The following is a 27,233-nucleotide window of genomic DNA, read 5'->3' as shown; positions in this document are numbered from 1 at the left end:
CAACAAACAGAAAACAGCAGTGAATCACTAAATAATTGACAGATATTTGTATAAAGTTTGTACATATTACCACAGCTGTAAACAGACTCATCTATTAAGTGTATTTGTGAAGCTTCAAATATGAATCACGGATGATCTTTATAGACTTACCACACCGCTTTTATCTCCATAATCAGTCACCTTGATGGCAAACTGTGGAATAAAAAAAAACGAACCAAACATGAGTAAGCAATCAAACATGATTTCTTCAATTTGTTGTTGTCATCTAAACTGGACTAGGGAGATTAGACTTACCTGTTTTCTGTCCCATTTTCTGATACCGATATAGACCTCGCCGAAGCATCCCTCTCCTATTTTTTCTCTCACATCATACTTTGTTTTCACTGAAAGATAAAAAAACAACATGTTAATTTGAGACAGTTTCTTGTTATGCCAGTACAGACAGAATAAAGTAATTTAACCCTTGTTCAATATGACTACCTTTTTATTATGCTTATGGCTGTTTTTGCCATGTTCTGAGAGCTGAGGGGATTATTTTGATTTTCACAGACACATCAAGGTAAGCATGCAAAAGTCTCTCCCTCACACACACACACACACACACACACACACACACACACACACACACACACACACACACACACACACACACACACACACACAATACTCCATATAAAAGCCATTAACTCAGCTTGTTTTGTACTGCAACTGATAATCAACAGCAAAAATTACAAATGTTACCTCTTCGCAACAGGGAGCATAATGAAAATGGTGTCAATTTGCCCTGATTTATTTTTATTTTTTTTTACTTTTTTTGAAAATTTTCAAAACATTTTCCCAAAATATGTGTCAAAATAAAATTTGTCATCAAAAATCATTCCATTTGCTAAAACAGAGCAAGTTGATGCCAAATTAAGCCTCAAAAGAACTCCTGAGTGGATGAAAACAACCCAACAGCAAACGAAGGGTTAAACATCAAACGTCACAATAAATACAATCCGAAAACTACAGGACTATACAAAAAATACATTAAATTGTAAAGTTACCAGATCCAGGAGAAGGCCCTATTCTCTGCCTGCTTCGTCCCGAAGGACCAGCAACATGAAACATACTTTGTTCCATATTCTTATCAGTAGATAACTTTCTGTTAAGTATATGAATCAATTTACTGCAATTAATTCTCTGATTGTAAATCCGTTCGCCTTGTCTGAGTGTCCAAATGCGGAGCTTCTCAAAGTCTGTCTGCTCTGTCAGGCGTCTGGATAATTATGACATTCGCAGCTCAGAACGCGTTCTATTACATCAGATGACGTAGCGTAGAGAAAGACCAAGATGGCGGCGCCGTAGGTACAGGTATTCGCGTTTATTCTTCAGGGTGTAAAAGGTGAAGTGGTATCTTAACCTACTGATTAACACTGGTGATGACATTATAAAATACGTGTGGACATTATATTACTCTTTTGACATCTTTGTGCATGGGGAAACGAGGCAAGAATAAAGTTAATCAGGCAAGGCCTGGCATGAGTGTTTTTGGCGCGTCCAACACGGCTGATTAATTTGATGAGTCTGCATCGGCCTGTAGCTCTGAACCGAATTTCCAATGTGATACGGAATCACAATGCTTTGACACTTGTCCGAACTTTAAAAACGAGGTTGTTGTAGCTGAGCTCTCAGAAACGACCTCCAGACAAATGAAAAGTTTGACAGCGACGGCGCGACAGCTTCTTCTGCATGTCAGTGAGCACAGAGAGGCTCTTAGTCATGTGAAGAAGAGATCGGCGCGCTGAGAGAGGAAAACTAATCGCTGAACGCAAGTGTACAAGATTGTAGGCGCTACAGGTGGAGGTGCTGTTTAAAGCTACATGGTGTTACCAAAAACATGGAGAAAATGTCCGATATGTAGCTATCAACAAATTAGGAAAGGTCGTTCCAGATGCTCTTCAGGACAGTGTTGATATTGCTCACCGTGTGGGTCCCAAACGCGCTGATGGTCATAATCCTCCTCATACTGCGCCGCGTTCGTGACATTACCTGGGGTGCAGATTTCTGAAAACAGACTGAGTCTATCGGAGCCTCGTCACTAGATGACTGGGCAGCGCGAGACAAGCTGTGGAGGGCACGCGAGGAGGGCAAGAAGGCATCCTTCCGCAGCACTTTTGCGCTGATCGATGTAAAAAATTCTCCTACTCCGATGTTCAGTGACTGTTTACACTAGATGACTTATCATCGCGTTTACGTGTTAAATATAATTAATTTAATTCGCACAAAAAAAGCTAAAGCTGTGTAAAGCTAACAAGAATGAGCTGGATTAGATTTAATTATTACTTTCCGTTTACCAATCTGTTTTCCCCAATTCACTGAATCACCTTAAACACAGTTTTGGGTTGTTATATTCACCTCTCCCTTCACACTTAGAAGGTAAGAAGTCTAATCAAAGGCTATATTCTCTCTTTGTTTTTCCTCGTATGGATCTTAAAGGACATTAAAATAGAAAGCAGAAACGTACATTATCTGTCCCTGAAATAAAGACATAAATACAGTGAAGAAAAAGTATTTCATCCCAGAACATGTCTAAAATGGACTGATGGTTGATTTCTGTGAGTTACTAAATATAATTTGGTTAAACTCAACTCAAATAAATAGTTTGCAACAGCCATAATTTATTTTTCATTAAAAAAATCTTTTTTTATGTTTTTTGTTGTTAATGTCGATGCTTATTTTATTATAGTAGGATATTTTACTGATTGTGCAAATGACTGTAAGGATAGAGAAACCCCTCTAGAATTGATGGTGTGGTGAATAATGATTTAATTTTCCCCCTTTGCCCAGATCTCTCCCTGACTGATGCATGGCGGCGGACCTTTAACCCTTCCAACAAATTTTACATGGTCAAATAAAACTCTGTCTTTTAGGTCTTGGATGGATTTATTTCTTCATCCATCCTTAATTACATCAATAATATTTCACAGCGTAATGCCCGTCTATCATTCATTTATAATAATCAAAGACTAAGAGGCTACTGGAAATTTAATAACTCGACAAAAGACAAAAAAATTCATGATAGTATAATTAATCTTGGAGTGGCGCAGTAGGTAGTGCTGTTGCCTCATAGCAGGAAGATCGCTGGTTCGAGCCTCGGCTGGGTCAGTTGGCATTTCTGTGTGGAGTTTGCATGTTCTCCCAGTGTTGGCGTGGGTTTCCCCCTCAAGTCCAAAGACATGCGGTACAGGTAAACTGGGTAAGCCCAATTGTCCATAGAGTATGAGTGTGTGCCAATGAGTGTGTATGGGTTTCCCAGTGATGGGTTGCAGCTGGAAGTGAATCCGCTGCGTAAAACATGTGCTGGATAAGTTGGCGGTTCATTCCATTGTGGCGACCCCGGATTAATAAAGGGACTAAGCTGAAAAGAAAATGAATGAATGAACAATTAATCTTAGCAAAGACTTCTTTGATAATTGAAATGAAGATTATAAAAACACTTGGGAATTCTTCAAATGTAAAGTTAGACATTTTGCAGTTAAAAATGAAATTCCTGCTATTTTCTAGAATCATTTGAAGAATCAAATAATCAATTTAATAATTTAATAATTAAAATATGTATAAATCAATCACAATTTAAATGGACAAATAAATAGATGTATTCATTTATTGATGTTCTTTTCGGCTTAGTCCCTTTTATAATCGGGTCGCCACAGTGGAATGAACCACCAACTTATCCAGAATATGTTTTAGAGAGTATGCCCTTCCAGCTGCAACCCATCACTGGGAAACATCCATATACACTCATTCACACACACACTCGTACACTATGGACAATTTTAGCTTACTCAATTCACCTATACTACATGTGTTTGGACTGTGGGGGAAACTGGAGCACCCAGAGGAAACCCACACCAACATGGGGAGAACATGCAAACTCCACACATAAATGACAACTAACCTAGTCGAGGCTTGAACCAGTGACCTTCTTGCTGTGAGGCTATCGTGCTACCCACTGCGCCACCGTGCAGCCCAATAGACATATTTAAATAGTGTTTTAAAAGAGATTTAATAAAGCAATAAATCAATGCGTTAAAAAATAACGTTTAAATGTATAAATCAATAAATAGACAATTTTTATAAATGTTTAATTAATTCACGCTTTAAAACGTTGATTAATCAAACAATAAAAGCGTATATTTATAGATCATTTAAATACACAATTTAAATAGTTTTTTAAAAAGGGATTTGACAGGTGCTTTTCTCTCTTTATTTGCCACTTGCTTTTCCTTTTGCTGTTCTCAAGTTGAAAATAAATCGAGTTCAAAATGCCATTGGACAGTGCACATGTGGTCCAATCAACCAATCAACTTTCACCTCAAGTCAAGCTCAGCAGCAGTTGTAACATGAAGTGACACGACATCTGACGTACAGATGCCACTGGCACATGCCACTGAGTGTAGTGACACTTCTGGTGGCATGTCCGGTTTTCATTGTCATGCATGTCTCGCTGCAGTGACATCGACACCCGGCGAAGCTTAAAGACACTAATCAACACAAAACAATATTTAATCATTATGCGGCTGTTAACATGATTTATTGTGTTGCAAGTTGTCGGATATGCAGGACTACTCCATGATGGATAAGTCTCAATTTAATTTATTCGTAGTTCTGCTTCTGGTATTTATTGCTACTATACATAATATTTAGTCATTTGACAATACATGTCAGTGGATATCAAACTTATTGTGACATGTTACTAATCACCAGTTGTGTCAGTTTACACTAATGGCTTGAATTCACCCCTTTTTTTCCTTTAGCGTGGGACACGACAGAGCTGTCCCCTTTCCACCTTACTTTTTAACCTTGCTATAGAGCCTCTAGCTCAGGGGTGTCCAAACTACGGCCCGCGGGCCATCTGCGGCCTACAATCAGTTTTGTGGCTTTTTATTAATATTAATAGAATCTGGCCCGCTATACAAAAATGAACGTAACTTAATAAATAACCACCGGGTGTCGCTTTGACATGCCTTCAATTAGGCAGCAGTTCCTGTTGTGAAGTAAAATGAACCGAACAAACTGAAGGAAACATAATAGGCCTTTTTCACACTTCCTGGTTCCTGTAAGCGAAACGGCGTATCACAACATCCGGTTCCAATGCAACAGAGTAAGATAGAATGGCAGAGTCGTCTCGTCGCTGTTATTGCAGCGTTCCCGGCTGCTCCAGCTTAAAAAAAACGACATCCTTACCTCAATTTCCACGAAAAGACACAGGACAGAGGAAATCATGGGTGAAATTAATTAGACGGAATGAATGTCCTTCGTTTTGTTACATGCCAGAGTATGCTCATGTGCAGTATGAACTTCAAAGCGGAGATCATTATTACTGTCTATCCTTATCAAGAGGAAAATTATTTTTATTTAATTTAGTTTTATTGTTAACAAAATTGTACATTCATAAATGTAAATTTACTAATAAGCAACCAAATCAAGTCAAACGTATTGATCACTGAACTATGCTTGTATATTACCAGCATCAAAGACTCTTTAATCAAGGAAGCCTACCCACTTTAAAAAACTGTGACCTCTATAATGTATTTATTTAATATGTACATTTAGTATATTTGTATTTGATTTATAATTACCCCCTGGCATGTATATTTTTGTGTTGTAAAATGTTATTTGCTGTTCTTTAAATAAATAATAAAAACTTAATAAAAAGCAGATGAACAAACTGAACTGGAACATGAACTAACTTTACCCTGAAGATTCAGAAACACAGCCTATACGCTACAGACGGACTGTTTTGAAGATATCTGCTTTAGTATTGAGTAATTAGTGTTAAACTGAAGTACTTTAATAGAATCGTATTCAAACACTGAACACAACAACAATCATCTTTATATTTCCGGTGAGTTGAAGCTAAATGATGTTTCCAGACTGGAGTAAACCTTACGAGCGTTAAGCAACCTGTCATTATGGGGCTCCTCGTTCTTTCGCATTGACCGATAGCAACTCGCCCGTATCTGACCCTGAATACAAAGGAAGGAGGGGGTTAGCACAGCTTACGGACAACTACTAACATAAAACTAATCCTGCTGGATGTTAAATAGTTATTTTTGCTAACGAATGGCTTGAGTTAGCAGATCTTATGCTGTTGGCTGTGCACCTTACTGTAACCTAACGTTGCAAACGCTTTGTGTAAGACACATTTTCTGCTCTAATTCCTTTTAAATGCTGATTTATTTAGGCTACGTCAGTTTTACACATTAACCAAGCAAACAACCTGTTCATGTCCAAATTACGGTAAAGTCGACAGTGAAAATGTCATCCGATGTCCTGAGGCTGTCATGTTTCTGCGACTGCTAGCGAAACCGGAAAAAGCGAAACATTGCTTCAGAGGGCGCTTCCGGTATTCAGTTCCGCTGTGAAAAAGACCTATTGATAATCACGATATTGGCAAGCCATGGCACAACCAAGAAAAAGGAAAATCAACAGTAAGTGCAGGAAATTTCAGTCACGTTGGGGCAGAGAATATTTCTTCACAGAGGTCAGCAGGACCTGTTTCATTGTGTCTGTTTCATTTGTCAGGAATCAGTTGCAGTAATGAAGGAATATAATATTAAAAGACATTATGAAACAACATCAGGCCTTCAGCTCTTACACTGGTGCAGAACGAGATCATAAAGTAAAACAATTAGCAGCTGCGCTATCTGCTCAACAACAAAATTCAGCGCTGGCTAGTTATGAGGTAGCTCAGCTAATCGCACAGCACGTGAAACCCTTCACTAAAGGACAATTTATAAAAGAGTGTCTGATGAGTGCTGCATCTGTAATTTACTCAGAGAAGATTCAAGATTTTAAAAACAGAAGTCTTTCTAGAAACACAGTTGGACTACGAAATAAAATAATTCCATAATATACAAACACACACACACACACACACACACACACACACACACACACACACACACACACACATATATATATGCGTGTCTGTGTGGTGTATGTAAAATTTGGCCCAGGACAACAGTTTCTTTTTTTTTTTTTTTTTTTTTTTTGCATCTGACCCTCGGCCCAAAAAGTTTGGACACCCCTGCTCTAGCTACATGGCTGCGTAGCCATAATGGTTTTGAGGGAATATCACGATATGGCTTAGTCTTATTCTATGCTGACGATCTGTTACTTTACATTTCTAATCCAGTCACCTCCCTACCAATGATTTTGGACATTCTAGATAAATTCAGTCATCTCTCAGGTTATAAAATAAATGTACAGAAAAGTGAACTATTTTTGGTCAACTCTGAAGCGAGTAAGATCTCATATTCACACTTTCCTTTTAGAATAGCTACAAGTGGGTTCAAGTACCTTGGCATTTTCTTCACCAACTCATTCAATAACTTATTTATTAATGATTTCCAACTAGTGGTTGATAAAATCAAATCACAGTTTTCTAAATGCTCATCACTTCCATATTAATTTAGTAAAAATGGTTATTCTACCTTAATGTCTTTATCTTTTTCAACATGTTCTAATTTTCATTATTAAATCTTTTTTTACTAATTTGGATGTATTTTACGTTTATTTATCTGGGGCAACAAGCCTGCATGCCTTAAGAAATCAGTTCTCCAACTTCCTAAATGCAAAGTAGGACTTGCGCTTCCTAACTTCCAACAATATTACTGGGCTTGTAATATTAATAAGATTCTCTACTGGAAGAATCCTCCTCAAGCTGACAACTGTGCCCCCTGGGTTCACTCAGAGATAGTGTCAACAAAGGGCACTCTGCACTCTCTTATCAGCTCCCAGCTTCCATTAATTATCAGCGGAATTTCATATAACTTGGTAGTCATTAACACTATTCAAATTTGGGTTCAATTCAGAAAGCATTACGGCTTGCATAAAACATCTATCCATACACCTATTTTGAACAATTCATTCAATTCATTTGTCGCCATCTTGTTTTGATAACACTTTGATAACACTTTTCGCATTTGGGCAGCTTATGGACTCAATGAGGTAAAGGATTTATATGAAGACGGGGTATTCGCATCTGTTTAATTTCTATTTACTAAATACGATCTCCCCAACAGTCATTTGTTTTGTTTCATTCAGGTCAGACACTTGCTTCAGAAATTGTTTCCCCACTTTCCTAACCGCCCTCCTGAACACCATCTTGACTATTTTTTCGGTTTAGATATTGGACAGAAACATTTAATATCAGCAATTTATAGTTTATTAAGTACACTAAATGAAAATCCTATAGTTTCTCTCAAAGAATCTTGGGAAAAATTACCTTTGTGTTGATATCGTGGAAGAATAATGGGTGGATATTTTAAAGACGGTCCACTCCTCCTCTACATGCATCAGACATGGCCTAATGCAATGTAAGGTGCTCCATAGAGTTCATTTAACAAATGCCAAATTAGCCAAATTTCCCCTGATAGAAGAGATGTCTATCATCGTTGTAAGCAGTCTCCTGCTAATAAATCTATGAACATAAATCTAGACCCCTTGACAGCCCTTTTTGGTATTTCAGAGAGAGTTGACTTGACTGTTGCATCTTGACTTGACTGTTAGCCCTTTTTCAGATTTAATATAAGTGTTTTGCGCCTCCAGAATGTGTCTGTAAAGTTTCAGCTCAAAACACCCATCACATTTTTCATTATACCTTTTGCAAGATTCTATTTGATACATTTTTTCACTAGGGGGCTGTTTTGTCATACTGCGCCTTTAAGGCTAGTCCTCCCCACCCACCTTTTCTACGTGCCTTTCTGCGTGCCTTAATCTCCTCCCTCGGCTGCGTCAGACAACAGACAGACATAAAGGAAGCAGATCTCACGTAGCGTTTCTGAGAAATACAACAGTGAGAACTTTACCAATCAGTATTTGTTGTGCAGTTGAATCGATGAGTCACACAAAGTTCACGCGCACACACACACACACACAGAGATACACACCCGCACACACACAGACAGACAGAGCGCCGGTTTAGCTTTGCACTCTTTTTACACGCAAATGTGTCAGGACAGGTTAATCTCCACTGCTGTATGAATATCTGTTATGTTAATGTACAAAATAAACCTGATTTAACGTCCACAAACTGGGACTGAAGCGTCTTCCTTTATAATTGTTCTGACACGCGGCTGTGCTGATGAAGTAAAGCTAAGCTAAATCGCTGTACTTCATTACACACATGCTCTGTTTTAAAACATTTTAAACATGTGAAACTCACTCTTGATCACGTTTGATGATGATTGATGATCCTAGCGAACTGAACACCTTTTATTCCCGGCTGCTTTGCGCACGTCCTTACTTGTTGATATGATTATACACGTGACTACCGGGACATGTTAATACGCGCAGCTGTCAATCATTTTGGTGGGCGGGGGGACCGCACTCCTACGTCAAGTTGCCGGTTGTCGGTCTGAAAACCGCTCCAATTGGTCCAGCGTTTTTATGTTGTTAAATTGAAAGAAAAAGGACTGGGTGTGTTTATATCACCCCAATATGACGGTCTATACACCATACATGCACATATGTCTGTCCAAACAGCTTGAAAAGTAGATTTTTCACCATAGGTGCCCTTTAAGATGTTTACTTGCAGGATCTCTCAAGCCTTTTTACAAGACCTGGAACCCTGATTTAGACTATATCAAAGGCTTACCCTGTTCAGTTGATATCAGATCTAATAATACACAGTAATTAATTGGAAAGAGGAAATATTGACTCCTTAATGTGAACTTTAAAAACAAAAGTTTGCTCTTTTATTGCAAACTTGCTCATTTATTATTTTTTTAAAGAATTTCTTTTATTTTTTCTTTTATTTTTTATTTATTATTATTTTTTTCTCTCAGAGGATATTTTTGTTTATAATTCATACATTTTATTTTATTTTGAGGAGATAGTGGGAAGAAAGTCTGTCATTTTTCCTATGTTGTATTGTATACCATGATGTATTGTCTTGTTGAACACCACTGAAAATAAATAAATGAACTTACTGTGACATGCTGATCTGTTGTGTTGTATATTATAGCATCGTGGCGGTTCCTTTGTTGGCTACAATATGGACTTCTCTGAGTTTGTTAATTAATTCATTGATTTATTTTCATTTTAAGGTCTTGTAAATAATATGCTTTATAAAGTTATATTAAAATAAAGTAATATTATAATGCATGTTCTAAATACATAACATACATGCATATATGAGAATAGGTGTCATTTGCCTGATCATTTTTAAACATTAAAGTAAAGTGAAACTTATAACATTAATGTGCTTATAACATGAGCTTATACTGACACCTACTGGCACATGTCACATGATCACTGGCATGTAGGCCTACTGACATTAGTGGCGTCTGGATTATCACTGTATAGAAGTTGTACAGTTGAGGGGTAACTTCAGGGCCGCTGCTGGCCAAAAGGGTGCCCTAAGCGGAATTTTACTTGGTGCTCCCACAGATGGAAAACAACACACAAACATATACAGTTGAGGTCAGAATTATTTGGACCCCCTGAATTATTAGCCCCCGTTTATTTTTTCCCCAATTTCTGTTTAACAGAGAGCAGATTTCTTCAACACATTACTAATCATAATAGTTTTAATAACTCATCTCTAATAACTGATTTATTTTCTCTTTGCCATGAATTATCAGACATACTGTGAACATTTCCTGAATCTGTTCAACATCATTTGGGAAATATTTAAAAAAGAACAAAAAAAAAAATCAAAGGGGGGCGATTAATTCTGACTTCAACTGTATATTTAAATATATATTTATTATTTTAAACATATAAATATGCATATAAACAATGAGAATTAAACTTAAACAATAAAATCTTTACATTATATAATAATAGTTGACATCAAAATCAACACTGACATGTCTTCTGCAGAAACATCCCCAATTTCAAACATTTGCAAAAGGTAAGGAATAAACTCTCTCTGTACCTGTAGAGATGGACGGTCCTCAGTGCTGCATCCTGTGTCTGTAGCTGTGCAGCTGCTGGTGTCTCTGGAGCAGTGCTGGATCAGGACACCTCAACTTCTTTTGTGACAAATTTCAGCATTGAACCTCCGTCTACAATGCAGGAGAAATTGGTCATTTAAGAAATACCTCATGACACACTATTAAGACAGCGGGATAATCATAATGTTTCTAAACTTTAATCAAAATGTGGATTTAACTTGCACTATAATCTATAGTAACAAAAACTGACCCTTGCTGTCAGTATGAAGCAGATTTTTTTTTTTCTTTAAGAAATAAGTGTACTTTTAAACAAACAGTTATTGTTACCATTCAGACAAATGTGAACATAAAAATGGTTTAAAAATGGTTTATGGTCTGTAGCTTAGTAATTTGACTCGTTTTATACTATTGAGCTCTCAGAAATCACAGAATGTTAGTCAGTTTTGTTATTTCATATAGTAATGTACAAAACTGAATAACTGGCCTATTAAAAACACACCAATCTACGAATGTAAAGACTAAAGTGACTGTCGTTGTAGTGGAACAGTGAAATAAACTCTCAGAGAGAACAGCAGCAATAAGAAATATAGAAATAGACGACACAATAAAATACAATAACTGCACTGAATTATAATAAATAATACATACAGTGAAATAACTGCAGCACATGTTTGTGTAGCTGGTGCAGAATGATCAAATATTGCACAAGTTATTAATATTAACGGCTTGGTTTATTACGGAAAGCCATAAAACGTCCTATCATAGTTCAAAACACATAGCTGCAAAGCAAGAAAACAAATGTAAAAAGGCATATTTGGTGGAACTGTGGCGAAGGTAAATATTAATTAGCCTCACTAATTTACTTGAACGGGGCTGCACGGTGGCGCAGTGGGTAGCACGTTCGCCTCACAGCAAGAAGGTTGCTGGTTCGAGCTTCATCTGGGTCAGTTGATGTTTCTGCATGGGTTTCCTCCGGATGCTCTGGTTTCCCCCACAGTCTGAACACATGTGGTACAGGTGAATTGGGTAGGCTAAATTGTCCATAGTATATGAGTGTGAATGATTGTGTGTAGTAGATGTTTCCCTGTGATGGGTTGCAGCTGGAAGAGCATCTGCTGCCTAAAACATATGCTGGATAAGTTGGTGGTTCATCCCACTGTGGCGACCCCAGATTAACAAAGGGATGAAGCTGAAAAGAAAATTAATGAATGAATGAATTTACTTGAACAACAAAAATAAAATGGTTTTATAGACATAAGTTACTGTACCTGAAAGGGACGCATAAAATTCATCTTGTGCTTTTTTCCTCATGTTAGCACCAGACTCCTGTTGATTTTCCTGTTGATTCTATATATATATATATATATATATATATATATATATATATATATATATATATATATATATATTCAGTTTATGTAACAATTACTAAACAAATACTAATAAACAACAACATTTTTGAGCAACCGAGATGGTGCTTTCCTTCCTGCGGTCATGCGAGCTAAGTCAAGGCACCCGGTCTTTCTAGCCAACGTTAACTTTTCTTTTAGTCGCCCATAAACAGCACCAAAGACATAGACCAATACCAATACCGCGAACACATTTTGTCATTATATATCACAGCCACACACTGTCTGACAATGAAATATAAAAAATAACGATACAAATAACAAAGGAAAGCCCCAAAGTAACGGGATTTTCGGGTCCGGTTTATTCGTAATTACAAAGTAAGAGCCCCTAATACAGAAAGCACTGTGAGACCTGACAAATAAAAAATAGGCCAAAAAATCCTCCTCATCTTCCTCTAACCGCTCTATGGCACTTTAATTGCCATCCATTAATATGTTGATGATGTTTTCAAGACACTTTATTTTGCTAATTTCCTCCTCTATTCTTTTTGACACCTAAAATACACATAAATTGATCAATATAGTTTTCCGGTTAGGAATTATTGTAAAAGTATCCGCAGTGTAATTTTAAGATGCCATTTCAGTCACTAATAAGATTTTTTTACCCAAATACTGTGTGTTTGCATTGTAGTAGGTATGATATAGATTACATTACACAAATCTGACTGTTCGGGAATGAATAATTCACCATTTATACCTGTTGTGTCAAATTTGATTTATTTTCAACACAATTTATTTATAACATAAAAAATAAGCAGTAAGTATTAAGTAATTATGCTTCGTTTCAATCAAGAAAACTTTTACTGCAACAACTTGAAATCAGCTTGAAATTCAATGAGAACGGCCATTTTGAAAAGGTCATAAAAAGCCCTTCCACTGCCTACAGTGTCATGAAAATTTACAAGAGGGCAAAATACAAGTATACAATCAAACTATATATAACAGGGTTTCGAGCAAAAGAATAATCAGGGTGATATTTTACAGATCTTATAAACTGGTGTATCAAACATCATACGCGCTGCTTTAAAGGGTAAAGGTCACCTTCGCGGAAGACGACGCGTTGCTTGGCAACAGCAGAACGCGTTCTAACGGTTCTACAGGGTCTGCAGACACGCGTAAACTCAGCTTCAGTAATCTGCAGGAACGGTAATTGAAGGTTGTTTGTGAAAGTTGATCGATTAACGCATCGAGGAAAACAGTTGAGCGATTTTAAACGATGTTTACAAGACCTTCCGAGTCTCTAGCAGAAACGAACAGTTTGTGGACCTTGATGGGTAAGTCCAGATAGTAAGAACACGCGTGTTTCGTATTTGCCTGTTTTATATATTATTAGTCTATTTAATACAAAAACACCAGAGTAAAATCCAGATAACCCACTAAGTCGTACTTGAGGGCAAGTCACCGCGGTAAAGTTAGTAATGAATCCATGTTTTCTTTTGGTTGAATATCCTGTAAACACTTATATGCATTTAACTTCACATCATTTGAGATAAAATATTCAAATCAACTCTAAAAAATTTCTAAATATTACTCTTTATGATGCACAAGCTTTGTTTTTTTACAGTTATGCCTTTGTTGATTTTATATACAGTAATGAATCCATATTTTCAGTATATCAGATACACTGTAAACAATTAAATAAATTAAACCCTGACATCATTTGAGATAAAAGCATCAAATCAACTCTAAAATTGTCTAAATATTATTCTCTATGATGCACAAGCTTTGTTTTTTACAGTTACTGTATGCCTTTGTTGATTTTATATACAGTAATGAATCCATATTTTCAGTATATCAGATACATTGCAAACACTTGTTTTCTTGCACATCTGGATGTTGAACTCATATAAAATAATTGTTTGAATTCATTGGAAGTCTTTTTTGATGGGTTATTTTCACATTATATGATGGCATAGCAAAAATAAAATAGGACAAATGAGCTCATGTTTGGGACAATTCTGGACTTTTATCAGTGGTGGGTGGGTGTGGACCACCCGAACGCCCCCTGGCTATGGGTCTGATTTATAATGTATAATGATGAAAATGTTCATTTTAATACACGGACAGCTGTACTAATAATAAATGATGGATTCAATTATGCAAAACTGTGACTCAGGACCCAGGTCTTATGTTGGCAACAGCCAAACTACATGACAAATACAGGCCCATAGCCAGCCTGGTGAAAGGGCTGGTTCTTTTTTCTCAAAATGTGGAGCTTTTTTGCAGTTATTTGCCTCATTATTTAATTATGAGGCTTAAACACTGCGTTTAAGTGACATTTTAAGCTGGATTAGCTTGTCGGATGGTCATTATAACCACACTTTTCGATGTACCAAAATATTTCCTAAAGATTTAGATTAAAGCAATATAAATAAATACTTATTTTTTAAAGTTATTACATCATATGTCATTAAAAATATGAATCTGTTAAAGTTTAAATTAAAAACTGTGGCCTATTATCATTTATTAGGCAAATAACAAACTGGCCAGCATCTTCAACTTTCCTCAGTCAGAATTCAGCCATTTCAATAATAAAAAAGGAAATCATAATAACAATAATATTGTTATTAAACATAATAACAATAAGAGCTTCATGATTTTTCTAGCCTTTCTTGTACATTTAGTTGAAGATTCATGGATAAGAACAAAACCCAAATTAGTATTCGAATGAATTTGAATATGGGCCACTTTTGGTGCTTCACACCTTTTTATTGGTCATGTTTTGATTCAAGAATAAGGTCCAAGATTCAGAATAAAAGTTACTTGTAAATGTGTTTAGCACAGCTGGATGTTGGACTCATGAAAAATAATAGTTTGCTCTGATTATCTGAAGTCACACTGATGTGACGGTCAACAGAAGATTCGGCTTGGTCTTGAAGCATTTTTAATGGGTTATTTTTTTACAATTTATGATGGTGTAGCAGTCAAAATAAGACAAATGAGCTCATGTATAGGACATCCCCACCCCGTCCCCAGCTACAGGCATGAAATTTGACACAAAAACATGAGAATATTATGTTCATGGTTCATTAAGATTATAAACTGGCTTGCTACTGTAAATTTATAAAAACTCAGTGTTTGATATTTATAATATGCATTGCTAAGAACTTAATTTGACAATTTAAAAGGTGATTTTCCCAATGTTTGGATTTTGAACTCTCAGATTTTCAATTGAATTCTGATATGAATTAATGACATTAAAAATCTTGATTTAGATTAAGAGTTTATTGTTTGTTGTGTTGTAATCCACATTAGGAGGAAGAGGAATGAAGCGGAAAGCGGAGGATACATTTCATAGCGCTTCTGACGGAAGCAAACTATCTGCTCAGCGGAAACGCATCAAAGTTTCAGAGCTGGAGAACACAAGAGACACAGAGATGACCAGCTACGAGGAGAAAACCAGCTCAGGTGTGTCTCCTGCCACAGATCAACACTTCTACAGCTTCAGCACCATACATTTATTACCAATTAAAATTCAGATTTTTTTTTTGCCAATAGGCAAAAATACATTATATTACTGTATTATACATTATATTATTGATTTATCTATTATGCCCAAAATCAGTAAAATATTATATTATGATCAAGTTCCATGAAGTTCAACACTTTCTACTGTAAACATGTCAGAACTCAATTGTTGATTTGAACTTAATTTGGCCCCTTTAAAGGTGATTTTCTCAATCTTCATATTATTTGAGACAGAAATCTGGAATGAAATAATGACAATTAAACAAACATGATTGATTAGATTAAGAGTCTATTGTTTGTTGTGTTGTAACTCACATTAGGAGGAAGAGGAGTGAAGCGGAAAGCGGAGGTTGCTTTTCAGTGTGTTTCTGACAGAGGCAAACCATATGCTCTGCGGAAACGCATCAAAGTTTCAGAGCTGGAGAACACAAGAGACACAGAGATGACCAGCTATCAAGAGAAAACCAGCTCAGGTGTGTCTCCTGCCACAGATCAACACTTCTACAGCTTCATCACCATACATTTATTACCACTTAAAATTCTGAAACATGAAGCAGCAGGGTTCATATGGTCATGGAAAACCTGGAAAAGTCATGGAATTTTGTCACGGCATTTTCCAGGCCCACAAAAAACCCACAAGGTTTTGGAAAAGTCATGGAGTTTTGTCATGGCATTTTCCAGGCCTGGAAAAGTTTTGGAAAAACTGAAAAACCCACAAGGTTTTGGAAAAGTCATGGAAATTACATTTATATTTAGTCGTTTAGCAGACATTTTTGTCCAAAGCGACCTAGGCTGCAGTCACACTAGAGCTTGTGCTTGTAAAATTCTGTTGTTCAGCGCTGCAAAAAGGGGCTGCTTTAAACAATATGATTAGACATAAATAAAAGTGAACGATTGCTCCATATTTTACATTTCTTATTTTAAATTATCTTCTATTGGTCTTACGCAATCACCTGATGTAAATTCACAGGTAAGAACTTGAACTTTCGTATGCAGTGAAATGCGAAACACGCGCTTGCGTTTCTGGTCTGCCGCATTCACATGCCTATGAAGTGAAGTCTATGGAGCGATAAGTGCAGTGTGATCGCGGCTTTACAATAGAAGTAGTTTCACCTACTATTACTAGATTAACAGACTATTAAGATTATCTAAAATTAGTTTGACATATGTTTGTATATTGGAATGAAGGTTATTTGTTTTTATTTCTTTTCTTTGCCAGAAACACGCTCTCACATTATCAGTGCTGTGTAAGCATCATCTATTTTACATAGATATAAAAATAAATTGAAACTATTGCGTGTTTTATAATATGCTGTAATAAATGTAAACGTTTCTTATTATTTACCACATATACTGTATGTAGACATTACATGAAACGTTAGGTCATGAAAATTGACTTGAAAGTCCTGGAAAAGTCCTGGAATTTTTGTAGTAAAAATGTGCATGTATGAACCCTGAAGCAGGGTGCAAAGTGTTTTACATGTTTGATTAATTTAAGTGTCTATTGTTTGTTGTGTTGTAATCCACATTAGGAGGAAGAGGAATGAAGCGGAAAGCGGATGATGCTTTTCAGAGTGTTTCTGGTGGAGGCAAACCATCTGCCCACCAGAAACGCATCAAAGTTTCAGAGCTGGAGAACACAAGAGAAGACGCCGACACAGAGACGTCCAGCTCAGGTCAGTCCACTCTTTATGACTGGAAAATGCTGGAAAACTATTAGCACTGTTGCCAGATGTTAAATCCCAGAGTAAAATAAAGCCAATTAATGAAATAACTGATTATTAATAATTCATTATTTACTATAATCCACATTAGGAGGAAGAGGAGTGAAGCGGAAAGCGGATGATGATTTTCAGAGTGTTTCTGACAGAGGCAAACCATATGCTCTGCGGAAACGCATCAAAGTTTCAGAGCTGGAGAACACAAGAGACACAGAGATGACCAGCTATGAGGAGAAAACCAGCTCAGGTGTGTCTCCTGCCACAGATCAACACTTCTACAGCTTCATCACCATAACTTTATTTCCACTTAAAATTCTGAAACATGAAGCAGGGTGCAAAGTGTTTTACTCAGTTAGCTGGTAAATCCAGTGAGCATGGGGATATTTTGGCCAATAGACAAAAATACATTGTCTGGATCAAAATGATTGATTTATCTATTATGCCTAAAATCATTCAAATATTATATTATGATCAAGTTCCATGAAGTTCAACACTTTCTACTGTAAACATGTCAGAACTCAATTGTTGATTTGAACTTAATTTGGCCCCTTTAAAGGTGATTTTCTCAATCTTCATATTATTTGAGACAGAAATCTGGAATGAAATAATGACAATTAAACAAACATGATTGATTAATTTAAGTGTCTATTGTTTGTTGTGTTGTAACTCACATTAGGAGGAAGAGGAGTGAAGCGGAAAGCAGATGATGCTTTTCAGAGTGTTTCTGGTGGAGGCAAACCATCTGCCCACCAGAAACGCATCAAAGTTTCAGAGCTGGAGAACACAAGAGCAGACGCCGACACAGAGACGTCCAGCTCAGGTCAGTCCACTCTTTATGACTGGAAAATGCTGGAAAACTATTAGCACTGTTGCCAGATGTTAAATCCCAGAGTAAATAAATGCCAATTAATGAAATAACTGATTATTAATGATTAATTATTTACTATAATCCACATTAGGAGGAAGAGGAGTGAAGCGGAAAGCGGATGATGATTTTCAGAGTGTTTCTGACAGAGGCAAACCATATGCTCTGCGGAAACGCATCAAAGCTGCAGAGACGTCCAGCGATGAGAACAGCCGCTCAGGTCAGTTTTCAGTCACACTTTTCTGCACTTTTATGACCTTAAATTTGGCAGATTAAAGGCACAGTGCACACCGACACAAAGCAGCAGAGCTTTTATTACGCCACAGTCCACCGCGTCTGGTTCTTCAGCTCGTGATCACGTGTGCTGTTTTATCAGGCTAAATACATTTTGGGCTTCTGTTATAATGCTGCTCTGTGCAGTCAAATAAAACACAAACATATTAAACCCTCGCTAGACAAACAGAGCAGAAAATGGAGGATGTGTGACGTCATTAGCATGAACACACACACTGGCTGTGTCCAAAATCCTTAATACTAAATATAACATTAAAAACAGTATGTGAGCCGAGTAGTATGTCTGACTTCACAGTATTTGAAAAACAGCATGCGAAAAGTACCCGGATGACCTACTAAGATTCTCAAGTGCTCATCCAGTGGATGCTACGCTATCCCATAATGCACCGTGAGAGAATTTCTGAATGGGAGTGAGTTTATAATCACTCTTCTAGTGGTTTTTGGAGATTTCAATAAGAAAAGTCTCACAAAATGTGCCTTTAAAACTGTGAACTATGCAGTATTGTGCTAAGTATTTCTATTTAGTTTTTATGACAAAACGTCTCCAAATACAATCAATGCCAATTAATGAAAAAACTGCTCATTAATAATTATTATTGACTGAAATCCACATCAGCTCCAAGAGGACAGAAGAGAAAGGCTGGATGTCTAGATCAGGACAGCAGCAGTCAGGACACAGTGGCTGCCAAACGAGTGAAAACAGCACAGATCCAACATGGCGGCAGCAGCAGTGGGAAAACTGCAGCAGAAAACATCAGCTCAGGTCAGTGTGCATTATAAAGCTGTAGGGGCGCTATATAGACCGTTTTGAGGGACGTAAACAAAAACAATGGTCCTAACGTACTTCCTGTTTTACATTTTTAATTTCTGTAGCTTCTGAGAATCCAAAAAGAGCAACATATTGATAATTAATGTTACGATAGCTGTTTTAGCATTAAGTTATGATTGAATTGCCTTTTGTTACAGTTATGCAATAGTTTGATAATAAGCAGGAAATGTTCTGGGGCTAATGACATGACCACATCTAAATGGTCTATAGAAATATAGGATAATATCACAATATTTTAAGGAAAATCCTGATTCATGATTTGATCAACTCTTTTGTGATGTTGGTTTTATTTTCATTTTTAAAGCGGTCATATTATCTGTACATTTGTTTTGAGTTATTTTTGTGAAAATAGTTTGAGTTATTTCAGTCACGTGACTGAAAACTATGAATGTGCATGCTCTGATCCGCTAATTCAATCAATTATTTAGTTTACTTTTTATTGTTTCAATGATCTTTTATCCTCTTACATGTGTTTTTCTCAATATTTAGATTTTTGAACCCTCAGATTTCAGATATTCAACAGAAATCTGGAATGAAGTAATGGCAATAAAAAACATGATGGTTTTCATTTAAGAGGTTATTGTTTATTGTGTTGTAATCCACATTAGGAGGAAGAGGAGAGAAGCGGAAAGCAGAGGATGATGCTTTTCAGAGTGTTTCTGATGGGGGCAAACCATATGCTCTGCGGAAACGCATCAAAGTTTCAGAGATGAAGAACACAAGAGAAGACACCGACACAGAGACGTCCAGCTCAGGTCAGTCCACTCTTTATGACTTGAAAAATACTGGAAAAGTAGTAGCATTGCTGCCATTTGAGCCGATAGTTAAATCCCAGAGTAAAATAACGCCAATTAATAAAATAACTGCTCATTAATAATTCATTATTCACTGAAATCCACATCAGCTTCAAGAGGACAGAAGAGAAAGGTTGGATGTCTAGATCAGGACTGCAGAAATGAGGACACAGTGGCTGCCAAACGAACGAAAACAACACCGATCCAACATGGCGGCAGCAGCGACGGGAAAAATGCTGCAGAAAACAGCAGCTCAGCTGAAAACAGCAGCTCAGCTGAAAACAGCAGCCCAGCTGAAAACAGCAGCCCAGCTGAAAACAGCAGCTCAGCTGAAAACAGCAGCCCAGCTGAAAACAGCAGCTCAGCTGAAAACAGCAGCTCAGCTGAAAACAGCAGCCCAGCTGAAAACAGCAGCTCAGCTGAAAACAGCAGCTCAGCTGAAAACAGCAGCTCAGCTGAAAACAGCAGCCCAGCTGAAAACAGCAGCTCAGCTGAAAGCAGCAGCTCAGGTCTGTCTCCTGTCATAATGTTTTCTGTCTAATCTGCAGTCGGTTTTGGATTATTTTTCAGAGTTTTACAGAAATATCTCAGGATTGTCATAAATGTGATTTACTTTTCTCCAGGATCTATACTTGACAAATATGTGCTTGGAAAGAAGCTGGGACAGGGAAACGGTGGCATTGTCTATGTGGCTACACGGAAATCTGATGGCCAGAAGGTAACGTTCACTTCAAATGTACAGTGGTTTTTGTGTGTGTGTGTGTGTGTGTGTGTGTGTGTGATATGCATGTTGTCAGAAACACAGTTTATGCAGTTCAGATCAGACATCTCTCTGACTTAAATAAATTTTGACTTTGTTTTCTTTGCAGGTTGCTATAAAAGTTGTGAATAAGAAGCGTTACCCAGTGTTGTGCAACGTGGTAAGTATGCAAACTCTACTGAAAATATACGAAGAGAACAGATGAACTCCATGTTTAGTCATGTTTTTATGTTGTGCATTAAAGGGTACAAATGCAAACAACAGGCTTTATGGAAATGACTGAGACTGGACGTGTTTAGTCATTTGCAGAAATCATGTTTTTACTGAGAATATTAAAGAGTTTCTGGAAATGTCTAAAACTGGGGTTATCTGTTCCTGCAGATGAACTGTGGAGCACAAAACCAGTCATAATGTCTGGAAACTGAGATTTGTGGATCAGCTGAAAGATCAATAAAGAAACTTTTCAATAATGTTTGGTTTGTTAGAACAATATTTGATGGAGATACGACTGTTTGACAATCTGGAACATGAAGAAAATCTGAATAATGGGAAAATCTGCTTTAAAGTTACGAACTTCAACTAAATTCTGAATATTTCCATGTAAACTACATATGATAATAATATCACATCAATAAGAAATGCACAAATTATATACTGAAACTAAATCTTTACGTAATTAAAGTTAAATATTTGACTTTTCCCAAAAATAACATGACAAGAGACTGGTTTTGTTGTCCAGGGTCACATGTAGTGTTGAATTTGAGTTAATATGTGAAAATAGCTCTGTTTCCATCCACCTGTTTTCATGCGGATTTCGGATTATCACATGAACAAAGCTTTATGAAAATGCCAAGATGCACATACATGTTCTCATGCATGTAGTTTACTAGAATAAACTTTTTATTCCAGAGGAAATAATATGTATGAACTAGGTTAGAAGCATTTTTACCAAATAAATTCCAGCATGCACATTAAAGAGCCATGAAACCCCCCACTCTCAGTTCAAGTCTACCTCAGAATTAAAATGCATCATAATGGGCGTGGTGCTCTGCAAGCAGAGGCAGGAGTGGGCCTAGCCATCAGAGCAGGGGAAAAAGAGGTGAGCGAACAACTGTTGTCAGTCGGCTCACAAAATGAGACACAAACTGTGAGGAGATGCATGATTTTATAGTTTACAAAGATAAAATGCAAAGAAACAAACAGTAATTTAATGCCCTGCTACATTTGTTATTCGTAACTTCATACACAGACAACCACAATTTATATCATTATAAAGATAATCACGTTCATATAAACACTCTAAATGAGGACTTCTTCCTCAATCCCCGGGTCTGAATGCAGACTGCCCTGCCTATTTTAACCATTAGCTGCTGGTAATCTGGAGGATTTAGGCGAACACAGCAGCACAGCGATGTGTCTAAATGTGATTGAACACAACTGATAAAAGATAAAGTCCGCCATTCTCCAATTCTTGTACAGCTCTCCTGACAAAAATGCTTGCTGCACACACAGCTTTGCTGTATCGGGCATGACAGGATCACGGGGAAAAACATGCAACAAACCCCGTGGATCATTGGAATAAACACATACGACCTTTCATGATCGGCTAAATACTGTGTGCCGTGGCTCTGTGGACGGCTCTCTGGCTCTCTAGGGTCTTACAGCTTGGCACTGGTAGGTCTGTCTTGCCTTCGGAAAGTATGCGCAGTCATGAATAATTAAGAAGCAGGCTCTTCTCATAGAATAAGAAAACTCCGCTATGAATAAAAATGAGAAACTGACGCGTCATCCCTTCACTTGCAGTTTTGCGCTACGTCACAGATTTTGATCCTGCCTCAAAAATCAGATCTGAAATGTTGTTCTGATGATTGTAAAAGGCCTCAGCCCTCCGTCAGTCTGTCATCACAGCGCTTCAGTATTATTATTCTTCTATTATTATTCCCTCCAGAATTGTCTTGAGCATCTGTCATCTGTCTCTCATCTCCAAAAGCCACCACATTCACCGCGTTCATTTCGTTTCGTCTTGATCTTCTAGAGCGAAACTCATTTTTCTGACTGATATTTGCTGCCAGTTTATAAGGCAGTGATGATTTTGTTCTCTTAGACTCATTGATGGAAACGCTGCTTTATTCACAAATCTTTATATGATATTCCAGTTCTGTGCATAAATGTAATTAGCATCTTTGGATGGAAACACTGCTAGTGACACATTATAATGTCATTTATACATGAGACACTCATATCTAACCTTTTCCTGACTTTATTTTTCTCTAGGTTGGATTTAAAACGAATGTGATCCCTGAAGCACGTAATATGATGATCCTCAAGAGACCTCCGCTCTGCCCGCACATCATAGAGCTCTATGAGTACGCCATGGAGGGAAGGAATAACTACCTAGTCATTGAGTACGCATCGTCGTACATAACCTTGGCCAAATTCATGAAGAAGAACCATGGCCGCCTGAGTGAGAGTGTTGCGCGGCTGCTGATCATGCAGCTCATTATTGCAACACAGCGCTGCCTTGAGCATGGCATAGAACATGAGTCCATACATAGCGAAAACATCCTGGTCAATCCAAAGACCCTGCAGCTCAAGCTGATTGATTTTGGCCACAGTTATTGTGTTAGAAGAGGCTACAGGAGAGACCCCACTCTTGGTGAGTTGCCTTTTTAGTGCTGCTTATTAAAGGAATAGTTAAATGAAGACAGTTTTATTAATGAATAACTCTCATGTCGTCCCGGACCCCTGAGACCCCTGAACACAAATGAAGATATTTAAGATGAATACTGAGAGCTCTAGAGAGCAAGGGTCTATAAAAGGACCCCAAAGCATCCTCAGAACAGACCATATGCCTTCAGTGGTTCAATCAGAGCATTATCAGACTCTGAGAACACTTTTATTTCCACATAAAGCTAAAATAACGACTTTATTGAACAGATTCTCATCCTCAGTGTCAGTATATTGCGCATGTTCAGGAGAGCTCTGAGGTCTTCACGCATGTTGCTCTCAGTTGCACTGCTGTTGTATTATCTCGGTGTACGCCACTGCACAGAGCTCTCCTGAGTGTGCTCAGTATACTGACACTGAGGACAAGAAACTGTTCAATAAAGTCGTGATTTTCAGTTGAACCACTGAAGGCATATATGGTCAGAGAGCTCTCGTGTTTCTTCTAAAATATCTTCATTTGTGTTCAGAAGCTGAATGAAGGTCTCTGGGGTTTAGGATGACATGAGGCTGAGTAATTAATAACAGAATTACATGTTTGGGTGAACTGACCCTTCATCTGTAACCTCCTGTTTATGTATGGTGATGTCAGGAGGGAGAAGATATTATGAATTACTGACATGAAAATCTCTCGTTTGCAGGAGTAACGAGATACCGTCAACAGGAGCGGGAACCCTACAGAGAAATTCTTTTTGCTGTTGGATCATATGTCACAGATGTTAGACGACTGCTGTCCTTTATGGTCAGTGGATATCCCTGTTTCTCCAAATATGGACGTCCACGATTTCACCCCAGTTTGTCAGCAGGTGAGAAAACAACACTACACATGGTGCAGTTCATGGCTGCCACTAGGCCACTTATTTTCGCTCAGCCCCCCTAAAGGTTTTGGGATTAGCTCATGAATGGTCCACTAGTATATTATCGCCTCAGTCCCCTTTAAATTGATATGAAAATGGCATTTAAAGTAATGCATTACAATATTGAGGTACTCCTATTTGCGTTACTTAGTTACTTTTTAAAGGTAAGAAATGGGTTACGTTACTTTTGAGTTACAGATGTTATCTGAGAACTTCCTGGCCCCAGAGCTCTACATGCTGTATATACAGATTACTGAAGGTTTAAAGCAATGTGTTTGCTAATTTTGTACTATTTGTCTTAAGTAAAGTCACTGTCCATTTAAACTATAATCCCCTTTTCCTTTTCTTCGATGACTTTAAAATAATAAACACATTCTCTCATCGACTGCACGATTCATTGTGAATACTTTAACTTTAATTCAGCAATTCATTTTATTAAAAGCTTGTTAACTAAACTAAAAAAGTAACTCAAATATTATTACTTATTTTTTTAAAGTAATTTATTTCTTTACTCGTTATTTAGAAAAGTAATATTATTACGTAACTCGCGTTACTTGAAATGCGTTACCCCAACACTTCCCCAATGTCATAGAGGAGCAATCGGGTTTCCCATCTATCTACAGTTTCCCCAGCCCTCCTCTCATCATCACAGCTGTTTCCTCCAGCGAACATGTAACTCTTAACAAACATTTCACTATGTTATTTCAAAATTAACTCTGAATATAAAACACATTACAGTGCATGTGGCATTAACTATAGCATACCTTCATGCACAGAACCACTCATGAATGCACTCATTTTAATATTGAGTGACATCAGAGTAAAACATCATATGTTGTATCGTATTAAACATTATTTCTTATTTCGACTTATATTATGGTTGTAAAATATGTAAATTAGCCTTTAATATTTTTATATGTTTATATTTAGGCCATATTGAATGAGAAAAGTGGCGTTTTATTCATTTAATACATGGAAAAATGTACTTAAGTATAGAAAGTGGTTTGTACCACAGTAAACAAGTGTGTTGAGCCTATTTCACTCATTCAGAACTCAAACAGCTATGACTGTCTATGAAATACAGTGGAATACTGCTAGTTTAGTATACAACCCTGCCATTCTTTTTTACTGTAATTTTCCATAAAATTCATAAATAATATTCTTTTAAAAACAAATATATGCACAATTAAAAAGCAATTGTCATACAAGTAGTGTATAGTCAGTAGATTGTCGCATGCTAAAGGATTTTAAATGCAGAGGCAAAAGCACTCAGTAATCCATTGATAATCCCACTTATTTCATGGTCATTTTCCAAGTTAAGGTAGTATTGCAGCACAATATTTGACTGATTCTCTGTCAGTTACGACTCGGTCGTGTGTTTGATATTATAGCTCATAGTAACATGTGTTAGCTACCTCATCTCGTCTGATTCTGAGCATATTTGTGAGTTGGTTGATCCCTATTGGCTCCAGATGAAGCACATGTCCAAAGAAAGCTTCAGCAATGGTCACCGAGTTGGTTACTGCTAATGTTTGAGCGTGGCGCATTCATCTGGAACTGTGATTATAACTGACTGAAACTGTGTATTTAATGATTTTATTGGACAACTTCCAGCCAATCAGAATCAAGAATTTCACCAGACCATTGAATAAATCTCTGTGTTGTATCGTCATCAGAGCATCCATGACTAACATGTTCTCTCTTTAATATTTCTGCAGAATGCCGGGACCTGTTATGGTGGTTAATCGGTTTCTACCCTCGAACAGGACCTGTTTTAGAGGAGATTTTAGAGCACAAGTGGTTCAGCATGAAGTAGAGCCCATCAGCAGCAGGAAACAGGTTTTCATACTTCCATTTGTCAAATTGTTGTGCTGTTTTCCACTTCTGCTTCTCAGATTCTGCACTTCCTCCTGTGAGTGTTGCAGTCAGAGCTGCATGTAAATGAGGGCCGGTTGAAGCATCCCTATTGGTCCACCAACTCTAGACCGACTGCTCCTCCTCCAGCCAATCAGGCGAGTAGGGAAGCTGATGTCACTCTAATGGCGGCCGATGCGCACAGGCGACGCCGGAGATTGAGTGTTAGCCGCTAATCCTCAGCTGAGGTAGAATCTGTCTGCGGCAGGACAGCATTAATTAACATTAAATAACTAAAGGAAAGCAGGTTCATTCACGTTTAGACAGGACGTCGTGTTTTTATATCAACTGGGTTAGCACTGACTGTAGAGTAATATTAAGGGAAATAGTCACAGATTAATCAATGAAACTGCTGGAAAGGGGGATTTATTTGCATACTGGTGTGCTTTATTTCTATAGCTGTAGGATTAATAGTAAAAGATAAAGTCAGCATATTATTACTGTAGTGCGTCAATACTTTTAGAAAGACAGAAAGCCTAGTTTAGACAGTCGTCGTAGCTCTAGCGGGACTTTAGGCAGGTTTAAGTGAGATCAGCGCATTATAACAGGGGCGTCGTGGGCCGGTTTTAAGGCTTTTTCTCTTTAACAGAGATAGGATAGGATGGTGTAGAGAGCGCTGACGGGGCAGGATTATATGGGCCAATAAGCT

At 37.4% G+C, this 27,233-nt stretch overlaps 2 protein-coding genes and 1 long non-coding RNA gene across 3 annotated transcripts; 2 read left to right on the top strand and 1 right to left on the bottom strand.

Moving 5' to 3' along the window:
* Positions 1 to 150: 150 nt before the first annotated feature.
* Positions 151 to 12,029, bottom strand: LOC130243998 (uncharacterized). The gene is made up of 4 exons (XR_008839183.1): positions 11,805 to 12,029; positions 10,931 to 11,060; positions 295 to 383; positions 151 to 192 (listed from the first exon to the last, which is right to left on the bottom strand). It is a non-coding gene; the product is annotated as an uncharacterized LOC130243998 (long non-coding RNA).
* Positions 12,030 to 15,624: 3,595 nt separating this feature from the next.
* On the top strand, positions 15,625 to 18,411 carry LOC130243032 (uncharacterized). Its single transcript, XM_056475068.1, has 5 exons — positions 15,625 to 15,766; positions 16,147 to 16,299; positions 17,359 to 17,502; positions 17,642 to 17,794; positions 18,224 to 18,411. The coding sequence occupies exons 1-5, from the start codon at positions 15,625 to 15,627 to the stop codon at positions 18,409 to 18,411; spliced, it is 780 nt and encodes a 259-aa protein (XP_056331043.1).
* Positions 18,412 to 19,421: 1,010 nt separating this feature from the next.
* Positions 19,422 to 26,486, top strand: LOC130243030 (serine/threonine-protein kinase pim-2-like). The gene is made up of 7 exons (XM_056475054.1): positions 19,422 to 19,473; positions 20,144 to 20,290; positions 20,953 to 21,047; positions 21,199 to 21,249; positions 23,364 to 23,745; positions 24,455 to 24,619; positions 26,389 to 26,486. The coding sequence occupies exons 1-7, from the start codon at positions 19,422 to 19,424 to the stop codon at positions 26,484 to 26,486; spliced, it is 990 nt and encodes a 329-aa protein (XP_056331029.1).
* The last annotated feature ends 747 nt before the right edge of the window (positions 26,487 to 27,233 follow it).

This window comes from Danio aesculapii, chromosome 16 (assembly GCF_903798145.1).
Source record: "Danio aesculapii chromosome 16, fDanAes4.1, whole genome shotgun sequence".
Classification (NCBI taxonomy): Eukaryota; Metazoa; Chordata; class Actinopteri; order Cypriniformes; family Danionidae; genus Danio; species Danio aesculapii.
This window is presented reverse-complemented; position numbering and strand designations above follow the sequence as displayed.